At 42.7% G+C, this 12186-nt stretch overlaps 1 protein-coding gene across 4 annotated transcripts in view; it reads right to left on the bottom strand.

The window, feature by feature from the left end:
• Npr3 (natriuretic peptide receptor 3) overlaps nt 1-12186 on the bottom strand; it is a 71316-nt gene that overhangs the window by 42057 nt on the left and 17073 nt on the right. For all 4 annotated transcript variants that reach the window (XM_052160097.1, XM_052160096.1, XM_052160095.1 and 1 more), the window contains exon 3: nt 1441-1607. In XM_052160097.1, coding sequence (XP_052016057.1) covers nt 1441-1607 — 167 coding nt within the window. The remainder of the gene's footprint in view (nt 1-1440; nt 1608-12186) is intronic.

The following is a 12186-nucleotide window of genomic DNA, read 5'->3' as shown; positions in this document are numbered from 1 at the left end:
TAAAGGACCTGGAGCAAGACTGGTGAAGCACCGCCCACTGCACTGATCTACTGCCGGCCCTCAGGACCCAGCGTCTGGACTCTAGTTCCTTTGTTCTCTCCCACAACACAGCACAGCCACCTGTGTGGACTAACCTTATAAGCAACTACATGGAAAGGAAAGGTGGCAGGCTGGGTGGTAGAACACACACACACACAAAGCCCTGGGTTTACGGTACTGAAAAAAAAAAAAAGGAAAAGGAATGTATCTTCAGAATTAATGTAAATTATTATAATAACCTCAATCCTACTTAAAATTGTAAATTTTATTTATTTTAAAAGTCAGCCTGGAGAGGTAGTATTAGTAATTCACAGATGCAGATACTCTTGAAAATACTAGAATTAGGAAAATACTGTGAATTGTTGTCAGAACAATGTCTTCTTAATGAGATTTTGCTTGCACTACAATTAAAGTGACATTTAGCTTTCTGAATGAGAGTATCCGCTAACTCAGAATGTCTAGAGTCTATTGATAAGCCACTGCCCAGTGTATCTCATTGTGTCAGACAACATATGAAGAGGCAATTGAACTTTTTAACTGTTTCAGAAAGGAAGCCAGACAAAATGACACTGTCGCTCAGCTTTCAAACCATAGTTAATATGGACCATTAGGTAAAAATAATAAAGAGGTGTTCATGAAATACCTTTATATTCTCATTATTGGCAAGGAAGCGAAGACAGACCGGCACACCCACCTCAGCCCACTAACTCAAAAGTCCTCTGCTCAGCCTACCCTGAGAATGAATTTGCCATTAGGACACTGGGAACATCTCAGAAACACAGCTGACTATGCCAAAGGTGGCCTGAACAATAGCAACCAGGGAGGTGCTTGACCCTTAGCGTCTTTAAAATGTGTTAGTAACAAAAACATTGCAGGAGTGGGAAGCCCTAGGACACCCAGGGAGGAAGCAGCTTGCCACTGAGGAGAAAACTTCACTGCCTGTCTGCAAGAGACAAGGACAAACCAACCAAGAAGAGGACATGGATTGTGCAAAGAGCCTCCAAAACCTAAAACCAAGGCCTGGACAAATTAGCCGTGCAAAGCTTTCGGGCATTCCTTCAACTGCCTCCTCCCCCTCCCACAACACCCTCCTAGCTTAGCAAATGCTGGGAGGCTACAGATGCCCTGTTCTGCATCACAGATCCCTGGGGGAAGGCAGTTTTCCACCCTTCAGCAGTTGCAAAGGAGACCTGTAAGGGACTCGCAGGGAAGATGATGGGGTGGGGGCTGGGGAGAGGAAAAGTGGCCAGGAAAAGAAACACACAGGAGGCGACAGTGACATTCAGACCTGAACTCGGAATTTTTGAATGGCCCTCAGAATGGGACACTTTGTCACCTCTGGTTTAATTAGAAGCCTGTTTTCAGGATGCTGGAGGGCGAGGTTCATAGTCGAGCACTTACGTAATCCTCCTCATTGAGCCCTTGTTTCTCAACAGAACTTTTCACCTCCATGGAAAACTTCTCAAACTCAGGTTTCACGGTCCTCAGTAGGGTGACTGTCTGGAGGGATGCGTAGGCTTGCTTAGCTTCAAAGTCCTGTTTGTCTCCTCTCTTCCACGAGCCATCTCCTACAGGAGAAACGAAAATATTTATAATTCCAAGCCAGTCACCATAAAGAGGCCATTCTGTCTTTTCGACCGCAATGTGTCCCTACATGGTACCTTTGGCAGCAGAGGCAAGAGGTATTGTCATAGTTTTGTGCTTAGGTATAATATGACAATGTCAAAATCATTAAAGGAGAAGCTGTCCCTTCGAACACATGTTCCTTTGAAATGTGAGAGAGACAGACAAGCTCTGTTGATGTAATTGCCTTATAATAACCATGGAACTGCAATTGTCAGCCCCCCGGAACTGCGGCGACTGCGGAGGCAAAGGGAAGTTTTTGTTCCTTTCCATTCACACTGACTTTCCATTATGAGTATGTTTGTGTGTATGTACGAATCCATCTATCTATCCATCATCTATCTATCTATCATCTATTTATCAATATCTATCTATCAAATATCTACAATCCATTTTGGAAATGAACCAAGTCAACTAGTGTGGCCAAATAAGCATGATGATATTTGACCCTGGAAAGGCAGGTTGCAGTAAAGCACGCGGATAGATTACATGCAAAGTGAGGACTGTTAAAAGTTGGAGGTTAGTGATACTTCTTCCATCTTTCCAGGATGAAAAGGGTAGACTTGAGGGCTTATATCTGTACAGCATAGGCAAGGGCATCGAAATTACTAAACAATGCTAAATCTGTGTGTAAAAATAATGACTATTTTGAGTGCACATATAGCAGTAATAAAAGATACATGACAGATAAATAGAACATACTTAGATTCATTCATACATACCTACATACACATAAACACACAGGTGAAGAATGGATGATCAATATCTTGAACACATTACATGCATAAACTCATTCCTCTAAGTATCCTTTCTACTTGACAGCTGAGGGAATAGAAGCACAGAGACGCTGAGCAGCCTGTTGCTTCACAGCTCCTGCCTCACAGGAGCGAAGGCTAATCATCTGGGGAAGTCTCATTCTCTTCTCTTGATTTCATTTTGGATGCTCAAAGAGCCCCAAAGGTCAAGATGATTTCTAGCTTACAATAATAATCTCCTTTCCAAATGAATCATCATTGTAAATGCTCTCTGAATACAAGATAGCAGCCCCATAGAGTACCACATAAGTGAACCATGCACCTCAAACCCCAGTCTGCATCGGTAGCTTGAACCTAACGGCTCAGAAGCAAGGGGACCTCTGGCACCTCATGGGATCTCTGAGCATATGGACAGGTCTATGTTATGCACTGTACAAGTCCAGAAGTCCACTAAAGAATGACAGACTCTGGCGGTTCCTCAGAAAACTGGACATGATACTTCCGGAGGACCCTGCTATACCTCTCCTGGGCATATACCCAAAGGATTCCCTGGCATGCAATAAAGACACATGCTCCATTATGTTCATAGCAGCCTTATTTATAATAGCCAGAAGCTGGAAAGAATCCAGATGTCCCTCAAAGGAGGAATGGATACAGAAAATATGGTATATTTACACAATGGAATACTACTCAGCAATTAGAAACAATGAATTCACAAAATTTTTAGGCAAATGCTTTGATCTGGAAAATATCATCCTAAGTGAGGTAACCCAGTCACAAAAGAATACACATGGAATGCAATCTCTGATAAGTGGATATTAATTAGCCCAGAAGCTCTGAATACCCAAGGCACAAATCGCATTACAAATGACTCCCATGAAGAAGTATGGAGAGGGTCCTGATCCTAGAAAGGATTGATCTAGCATTGGAGGGGAATATAAGGACAGAGAAAAAGAAGGGAGGTGATTGGAGAATGGATGGAGAGAAGAAGGTTTATGGGACATATGGGGAGGGGGGATCTGGGAAAGGGGAAATCATTTGGAATGTAAACAAAGAATACAGAAAATAAAAATATTAAAAAAAAAAAAGAATGACAGACTCTGGGATCTCTAGCACAGCCTGAGCCAGATGGATCTGACTGAACTGTATGCATATGTGCACGACTCTATGATAGCTATAGAGGGCATCATAGCCGTCTTCAAGAGTCCCTGCCAATTTTGAAAATGAGATTTACACCATGTAAACAACCAAACAGCCTCCTATAGGAGTCAGAAAAGGGGACAGAAAAACAAAGCGAAGAGAAGAGGCATGGAGCTCCAAGCAGGAGCCATCTCATGTGAAGATGACAAATTAGTCTGGTCCTAAATGTGTAAACAGGACTTGAATAGGTAGAGAAGATGGTGGAAAGGCTTGTCTGGCAGAACCCATACCACCAGGAAAAGGTACAAGTCTGTATAGCATCCAGCAGGCAGTGAGTGGAGGACGGATCTCAGTCTGGAAGATGAGAAAAGACAGAAGTGGAGAGTGTGTTTGCGGAAACATCTGTTTCATCACCATCCTAATAATAGTAACCATTTATTCATTGCTTACTATGCCCAGGATCTACTAAGAGATAAATAAGACCAAGCGGATATCATAGTTCATTAAAGACTGCATCTGTGTTCAATGACCACAAAATTCAATTCAAGCCACCAAACAAAATTTGACAAGATTCATCCTCCTTCTTCTTCCTGTTCTTCTTCCTCTACTATGACTTTTCCCAAATCCTTAGAAGACTACAGCCTAAGAGAAGCCATGACTGGATCTGGAACCAGTGAGGGAGCCCAGAAAGGTACTCAATACCCAAGACCCAGACAGTGTTGCAGTCATTAGCCATGGATGACCCCAAGCCCAAGAGTTCCCATGGAGGAACCTACTTCCTATAGATATGCAGTAAGTACTGACTGAATAATTTTCTTGTTTTCCATTGCATTTGTTTTTAATCTTGTGTATGTGTATACACTTATCTGTATATGCACCACATGCATATCCAGGACACAGAGACCAGAAGAGAGCAGTGTATCTCCTCAAACTACAGTTACAGGGGATTGTGAACTGCCAAATATAGATTCTGAGGACCTAACCAGTTCGACTGTAAGAGAAATACACACTCTCTTAACAGCTGAGCCATCGCTCTAGGCCCTACCGACTCAGTTTCTGGTTGAATCCAAGTGTCAAGATCTGCTGAAGCAGGGCCGGGCAGTGGTGGTGCACGCCTGTAATCCCAGCACTCTGGGAGGCAGAGGCAGGCAGATTTCTGAGTTTGAGGCCAGCCTGGTCTACAGAGTGAGTTCCAGGACAGCCATGGCTATACAGAGAAACCCTGTCTCAAAAAAAAAAAATCTGCTGAAGCTAGGATATAACACATGATGCTCTCCTACCATACATGAATGCCTAAAATGGTCCCTAGACTAAATTTAAGAAGGCATAAGTAGAGATGCATAAAAATTCTGATGTTTCTAGATAAAGGTAATTATAGTCTTTCATCAATGGAGAAGAGTTCTGTGTTCTTCAAGGACTTAAGAAAGATTCTTAACTTTGTGGGCTTTCATGCTATCTTAGAAACTAGAACAGCAATAATCTCAATAAATAAAAGAGGAAAAACATATTTTTCAAAGATGAGTGAAATCCAGTCTAAAAATGCCAGCAAGCATGACCTAAAATATAATAATTTTAGAGGTTTGTTTTCTAAAAAAAAAATGTCAAAATGATAATGCTTAATAAATTCAAACCAACCTAAGTAGGTATCTGTTCGCAACCATAATTTCTTCGGTGAACTTTTCTCCCATACTGGGGCTGTTGGGCACAAGGAAAGCAAAGGTCGATTTGGCACGGTGTCCCATCAGTGGGGACAAATTTAATTCAGCAGACAACTAGGTGCCTCTGGAGATTTATGAGCAGAACGGAAGAATGACAGGAGAGGAGCATGCCTTGGGAAATAGCAGTGGATTAGAGTGGGGAGACACTGAACATTCGCAGCCACAGTCATCCAGGCAAGAGGTTAAGAGAGGTTGTATGCGGGAAGTCACTTGCCAAAAGCACAAAGCAGACCCTCTAGGAGGTCAAGCTCACTAAGAACTTTTCTATTTTCTTTGTCTTTTTCTCCTTCCTTTTCTTTTCTTCTTTTTTTTGGCATTTTGATATGATAGTACTTTTTTTTCAAAACAATAAATATGTTTCTACTTTCATAATCATAAAAAGACATAGCACCCATGAGAATGGAAACAAATAACTGTACAAGAGGGATTCCCAAACTCTGCAATGGTTAGGGAGGGACGGTCAACAGAGAGGGAGACGCATCACAGATGGCATCAAGGAGAAGAACAGTGATCCTTGAAAGAAGCAGCAAAGTGGAGGAGAGAAGAAGGGGGAGAAATGATAGTGTGGGTTAGTGTCACTGCAGATCCAAAGTGACCTCAGAAGGCCCAAAGGACACCACCAGGGTAAGGTTGGAAACAGGTCTGAAGCCAGAGAGAGTATGGCTCAAAACAACAGTGGATGTTAATCGTGCATAAATCAGGGTTGGGGCCCAGGGGCACCTGCCCTAAAGAAGAACGCACAGGCTGAGAAGGAGTGGGCTGCACACAGACGGTTGCTAGTGAGCAGGAATAGTTACAGGAGATACAGAGGCACTAACAGAACCAGAAATTTAACAGAGGCCTGGAAACCAGAAGCATAAGATTCCCAGAAAGGAATAGTTAGAAACATCCCTTGGCTGCCCTGAAGCTAGGGCATCCCACGTGGCAGCCACCAGCTGCGTGTGTTATTATTTAAATGCAAATTAACTTAAAATCCAGCTCCTTCACCACCTTTGCCACATTTAAAGTGTTCAATAGTCACTCACATGTGACATGTGACCAGTGGTCACCCAAGCAACACAAAATAGAATGTGGCTAGCCCAGTGTGGTAGTGTACACCTATAATGCTTGGACTCAGAGGGCCGGGCTACAGAATGACAAGTTTGAAGCCAGTCTGGGCAATTAAGCAAAGCCATGTGCAAAAAAAAAAAAAGGTGAGAGATGTGGAACAAGATGGGGAAGGAAAGAGAGAAAGAGAAGAACAGAGGGGAGAGGAGGAGAGAGAGAGGGAGGAAAGTAGAAAGGGAGGGAGTGGAGGGAGGGAGCAAAGGAGGAAGGGAATGATGGAGGGAAGGGAGGGGGAAAAAGGAAAGGAGGGAAGGAAGGAAAGAAGGAAGGGGAATACATAGGAAGGAAGTAGGGAGTACTATAACAGGAAGTGCCATTAGTCTGTGTTATTTGGAGACATGGCCCTCACCAAGACTAAAAACATTTGTCAAGAAAGCTACTTGTGACCTTGAGGAAATGACTTTCAGGAGAGGGGTGGGTATTAATGTAATTTTTAATTCTCTGCATTTTGATGGTTATTTAATTACCAACTTGGCATAACTTATAATCATCTGGGAATGAAGTCTCAATCAGAGCCACTGCAGGTGGCATTGATTCCGGGACCAGGGCCCTGCATTGTGTGTGAGTGAGAACTGCACACCGCATGCAGACATCAGTTCACTGTTCTGTGCTCTTGACTGTGAATGGACGGTGACAAGCTACTCTAAATTCTTTGACTTCCCAACAATGTCAGGTTATCTTACCACAGCAAGAGGAAGCAAAATTGCGTGAGTCTGTGTGAGTGCCTGTCTGTCTATGTGAGTTGAGGTGTACATGTGTGTAGCTATGAATGTCTATGCACACCTGCACATGCATGAATGCCAGAAGATGACATCAAAACCCTGAGAACTGGAATCACAGGCACATTAGGGATGCCTGGCTTGTTATGTGAGTACCGGGTTCTAAGCCCCAATCCCCATGATTGGCTGGAAGAGCTTTTAAGCACTGAGCCACCTCTCAGGCACAGTGTGGTATTTTCACAACTGTCTTGATGAAGGGAAGGAGGAGGAGCAGGAGGAGGTGGAAGAGGAGGAGGAAGAAGAAGGAGGAGGAGGAGGAAGTAGAAGAAGAAGGAGGAGGAAGAGGAAGAAAAGGAGGAAGAAGGGGAGGAGGAGAAGGAGGAGGAGAAGTCTGCTCCTGAAAAGTAGGGTAGAAAAGAAAATGGTTCTCCATAATGACAGAGTAAAGGAAGCATATGCTTTGCCTTGCTTTGTTTGGCTTTAATATTAAATTAGATTAATTAATATTAAATAATAAATCAGGAACTCGAGCTTGCACTGAGTGAAGAAAATCAAGAAAGTGTACGAAAGGAAAGACAGCCCATGCTTAACAATTCTGTAGCCAGGACAACAGCTCCAATGACTGCTGCCTTTGCTCCAATAACTGGGACATCCTGCAACTCCCAGCACCTACCAGCACTGAGCACACAGTAGGCCTTCAAAGGGATATCACAGAATCTGCCCAAGAACTGAGTGCCTGTCATTCACCTAGGCTGCCTCGTGGCTCTTCTGCTCTGGTGGCTGTCTGTAAAGGAAAAGCACTCATCTTGCCCCTCTTACCCACTCCCCACAACCCCAGCGCCTCACAAGGCCAGGGGCTAGGCTGCCAGACATGCCCATCAATACTCCACTCAGCTCCGTGTAGCTGCTTTGCCTGCAGCCTGGTATCCTTCAATCCTCACAGCAATTGCAAAGATTGAAAGCCAACACTTACAAATGAGGAGACCACAGATCCAGTAGATTAATCATAGAAACGGGAGCAAATGCATAAGCCTTGTCCAACTTGTGTGCAGCTCCTCAAAGCTGAAGCACCCCAAGATTTAAGCCTGCATCTGCAGCGCACAACGCATAGATTTAAAAGAAAAGAATAACCACTCTTCTGTTGAGGGATACCTGGGTTCTTTCCAACTTCTGGCAATTATAAATAGGGCTGCTATGAACATAGTGGAACATGTATCCTTATTACATGCTGGGGAATCTTTGGGTATATGCCCAGGAGTGGTATAGCAGGATCTTCTGGAAGTGAGGTGCCCAGTTTTCGGAGGAACCGCCAGACTGATTTCCAGAGTGGTTGTACCAATTTGCAACCCCACCAGCAGTGGAGGAGTGTTCCTCTTTCTCCACATCCTCGCCAACACCTGCTGTCTCCTGAATTTTTAATCTTAGCCATTCTGACTGGTGTAAGGTGAAATCTCAGGGTTGTTTTGATTTGCATTTCCCTAATGACTAATGAAGTTGAGCATTTTTTAAAATGTTTCTCCAACAGAAGAGTGGATGCAAAAAATGTGGTATATATACACAATGGAGTACTATTCAGCCATTAGAAACAATGAATTCATGAAATTCTTAGGCAAATGGATGGAGCTGGAGAACATCATACTAAGTGAGGTAACCCAGACTCAAAAGATGAATCATGGTATGCACTCACTAATAAGTGGATATTAATCTAGAAAACTGGAATACCCAAAACATAATCCACACATCAAATGAGGTACAAGAAGAACGGAGGAGTGGCCCCTTGTTCTGGAAAGACTCAGTGAAGCAGTATAGAGCAAAATCAGAACAGGGAAGTGGGAAGGGTTGGGTGGGAAAACAGGGGGAGGGAAGGGGACTGATGGGACTTTCGGGAAGTGGGGGTCCAGAAAAGGGGAAATCATTTGAAATGTAAATAAATATATCAATAAATTTAAAAAAAAAAAAAGAAAAGAATAACACAGCACACCCAGAAGTCCTAACACACTGCCAGGCAACCACTACAGCCAAAGGAATATATGAGAATTCCTTTCTTTTTCCTCTTTGTTCCAAATTGACTTTAATGTGCCTATATTGTCTTTATGGCAAAGCATTATAAATGCAGTGCTTCCTATGGTATCTGTGTTTGATTTGACTTTAAGCCCCACCCGAGTTTCTGCTGTCTGCGTTCTCAGGAAGGCAAGGTGAGCACAGCCACAATCTTCGTGCTGCAGTTGGGATTGTGTAAGCACCTTCCCACTATTTACCTTCAGAGAAGGTAATAAGGAGGCTAATACGACCAGAGAGAACTACCAGTATATGCTACGAAGGCACCTGTAAAACAATACTATCATCTATTCTCTAGATGTTTTTTTTAAAGTACAGTCTTAAAAATCTCTTCAAACACTTTAATTCCCCCATGTTATACAGTGAACTCTGATCGCCATAAAATTCAGGCAGGTCTGGAGATGATTCTGAGGACTCACAAAGATCGAGGCATTCAGTAATCAGAGAAAGTAGAGACACGCTGTCAACTGTGTTTTCTAAAAGTACAGACAACAGATGACCCTCCTCTAGAACAGCCATTCTGAACCCGTGGGTCATGATCTCTTTGTGGTCTCATTATCAGATATCCTACATATCAGATAGTTACATCACGATTCACAACTGTAACTGTAATTACAGTTACAAAGTAGTGATGAAACAAACGGTTTTATGGTTGGTGGTTATTACCACAACATGAGGAGCTGTGTTAAAGGGGTACAGCCTTAGAAAGGTTGAGAACCGCTGATGTAGAACAAATGTACAGTTTGTATGAAGAACCATAGGGAAAACTGGGTGTTGAGGAATTTTTGGAATCACAGCTCTGATCATGGGGGCTTAGATTATCAAAGAAGCCCCTTATAACGATAACTCCAGAATGAAAGATGTCATTGCTCATGTCTGCTCTGAGGAAAAAGATGCTTCAGGGTCTAGGGAAGACACAGAAAGGCACCACACTGCAGCCGACTTCCCTCCTTCCTTTCTCCCAGAATCCCACACTAGTTTTGATATTGAGGAGTCCAACTGAGAATACAATTCCAAATTTTATCCAGGGATAGGCAACCCCATACAAGCTGGAGTAGAGCTTCTGTGGTAGCCAACAAAAAGAACAGTCAGCAGGAAGGATCTCCCCTTGCCCTGGGTATTCTTGACTTGGTTTGAGCAGAATTAAAGAATGACCTGTGGAGTCGTGGTTGCATCTTTGATAATTGAAAATGGAGACAGGAAACCTAAGACATTTGTAACCCCAATGGTCTTGGGGAATCAGATCCCTATCCTGCACTTCCCGCAGACAGAGTGATTTCAGATATAAGAAACCTTTATGTGTGTGTCACTGTAGTTGAATGTACGATTATTCATTTACAGGTATGATTCATAATGCGAGCACCCATGGGGTGGATTACCTGTGAGTCCGTGAATGCAGCAGCAGAATGGATCGCCTGAAATGTGCGTGTAAAACACACATCAGAGAAAAGCTTGACAACTTATCTACAGTTTTTAACATTCTGTGTGCAGGAGTCAGAGCAAATTAAGACTAATAATGAATGTGACAAATATTTGTTAGATGCTTACTGTGCTTCATGACATCAGCTGGGTAGTTAACCCAAATCCACTCTTGTGTTTATCTGTTACTCAGCCTGATGAATGAGTCACTAGAACAGACTAAGGCCGCAGAGGAGGACAGATTAACTCACTTTTCAAAGATTAAGGTCGAAGCTGTTAACTCTGAGGACTTAGCAGTTAAGAGTTAGTAGATAGGAAAGTCGCTCGGGCTAGTTGAGAACAGAGCCCAAAGCCTGAACAAGTATACAGTGGGGGAAAAAAGAATTAAATTTAATCAGAAGCATCAAGTATTCATTGTGATTTGTGTAAAACCATTTTGCAATTAAATTTTCAAGAAGATAAAAACTGGCGCTAGAGAGGTGGATTGGCAGTTAAGAGCACTGGCTGCTCTCGCAGAGGTCCTGAATTGGGTGCTCAGCCCCACACAGTGGTTCACAACAAAGAAAGATGCACTCTTCTGCCCTCTGTGGGCACTAAGCACACATGTGGTACTTGTGCCTACATGCCAGGCCACACTCATGTTAAAAAAAAAAAGAAAGAAAGAAATTTCAAACAATTAAAAAAAGAAACCAAAACTTGAGCCCATGGAACAAGGTTTCTAACATATGAATACTTTAATTATTTAAAGTAGTTAATTTTGCTCTGGCATGGTGTCATACACCTTTAATGCCAGCACTTGGAAGACAGTCCAGTGGACCCCTGTGAGTTCAAAGCCAGCCTGGTCTAGCTGTTCCAGGAAAGCCAGGGCTACATAGAGAGAAAAAAAAAGGAAGAAAAAAGAAAGAAAAAAAAGTGGTTAACTTTATGTTTCTAACATTTTAAATTCTAATTTTTTAATTTAAATTTTTTTTTTAATTTAATTTTTAAATGTGTGTATTAAAAATAAAACTGAGGGGTTGCTGAAGAGACGGCACAGAGTGAGGAGCACTGGCTGCTCCTTCAGTGAACTCAGACTTGGTTCCCAGCACCCACATGACAGACCACAACTGTCTGCAACTCCAGCTCCAGGGAGCCAGTGTCTTCATCTGGCCTCCTCAGGCACCCACCAGGCACACAGTGGTACGTGGGCACACATGCAGACAAAAAGCCTGCACACATAAGATATAATACAAATTGAAAAATTAATAAATAACAATGGGCTTCCACAATGGTGCAGGCCTGGCTACCCAATCCTGATGACCTGCATTTGACCTACAGAACTCACATAAAAGCAGGAGAAACAGCTCCATAAAATTGTCACCTGATCTCCACATGCATGCCACAACAGGTGCACACACATACTCACACACAAATATCACTCTCACACATACACACCACACACACACATATACACACACACATACATACACATCATTCGCACACATAAACATACACACACACACACACACACAGAAACAGATTATTAAAAAATTAAGACTACAGAAACTTTGCTTATGGACATAAAAATAAATTTTGATAAAGTTATATTTTGCAAAACTGATAAAGGAT

The sequence above is a fragment of the Apodemus sylvaticus genome, chromosome 16, assembly GCF_947179515.1.
Source record: "Apodemus sylvaticus chromosome 16, mApoSyl1.1, whole genome shotgun sequence".
Taxonomy (NCBI): domain Eukaryota; kingdom Metazoa; phylum Chordata; class Mammalia; order Rodentia; family Muridae; genus Apodemus; species Apodemus sylvaticus.
The sequence above is the reverse complement of the archived record's forward strand: the minus strand, read 5'-3'. Positions and strand labels throughout refer to the sequence as shown.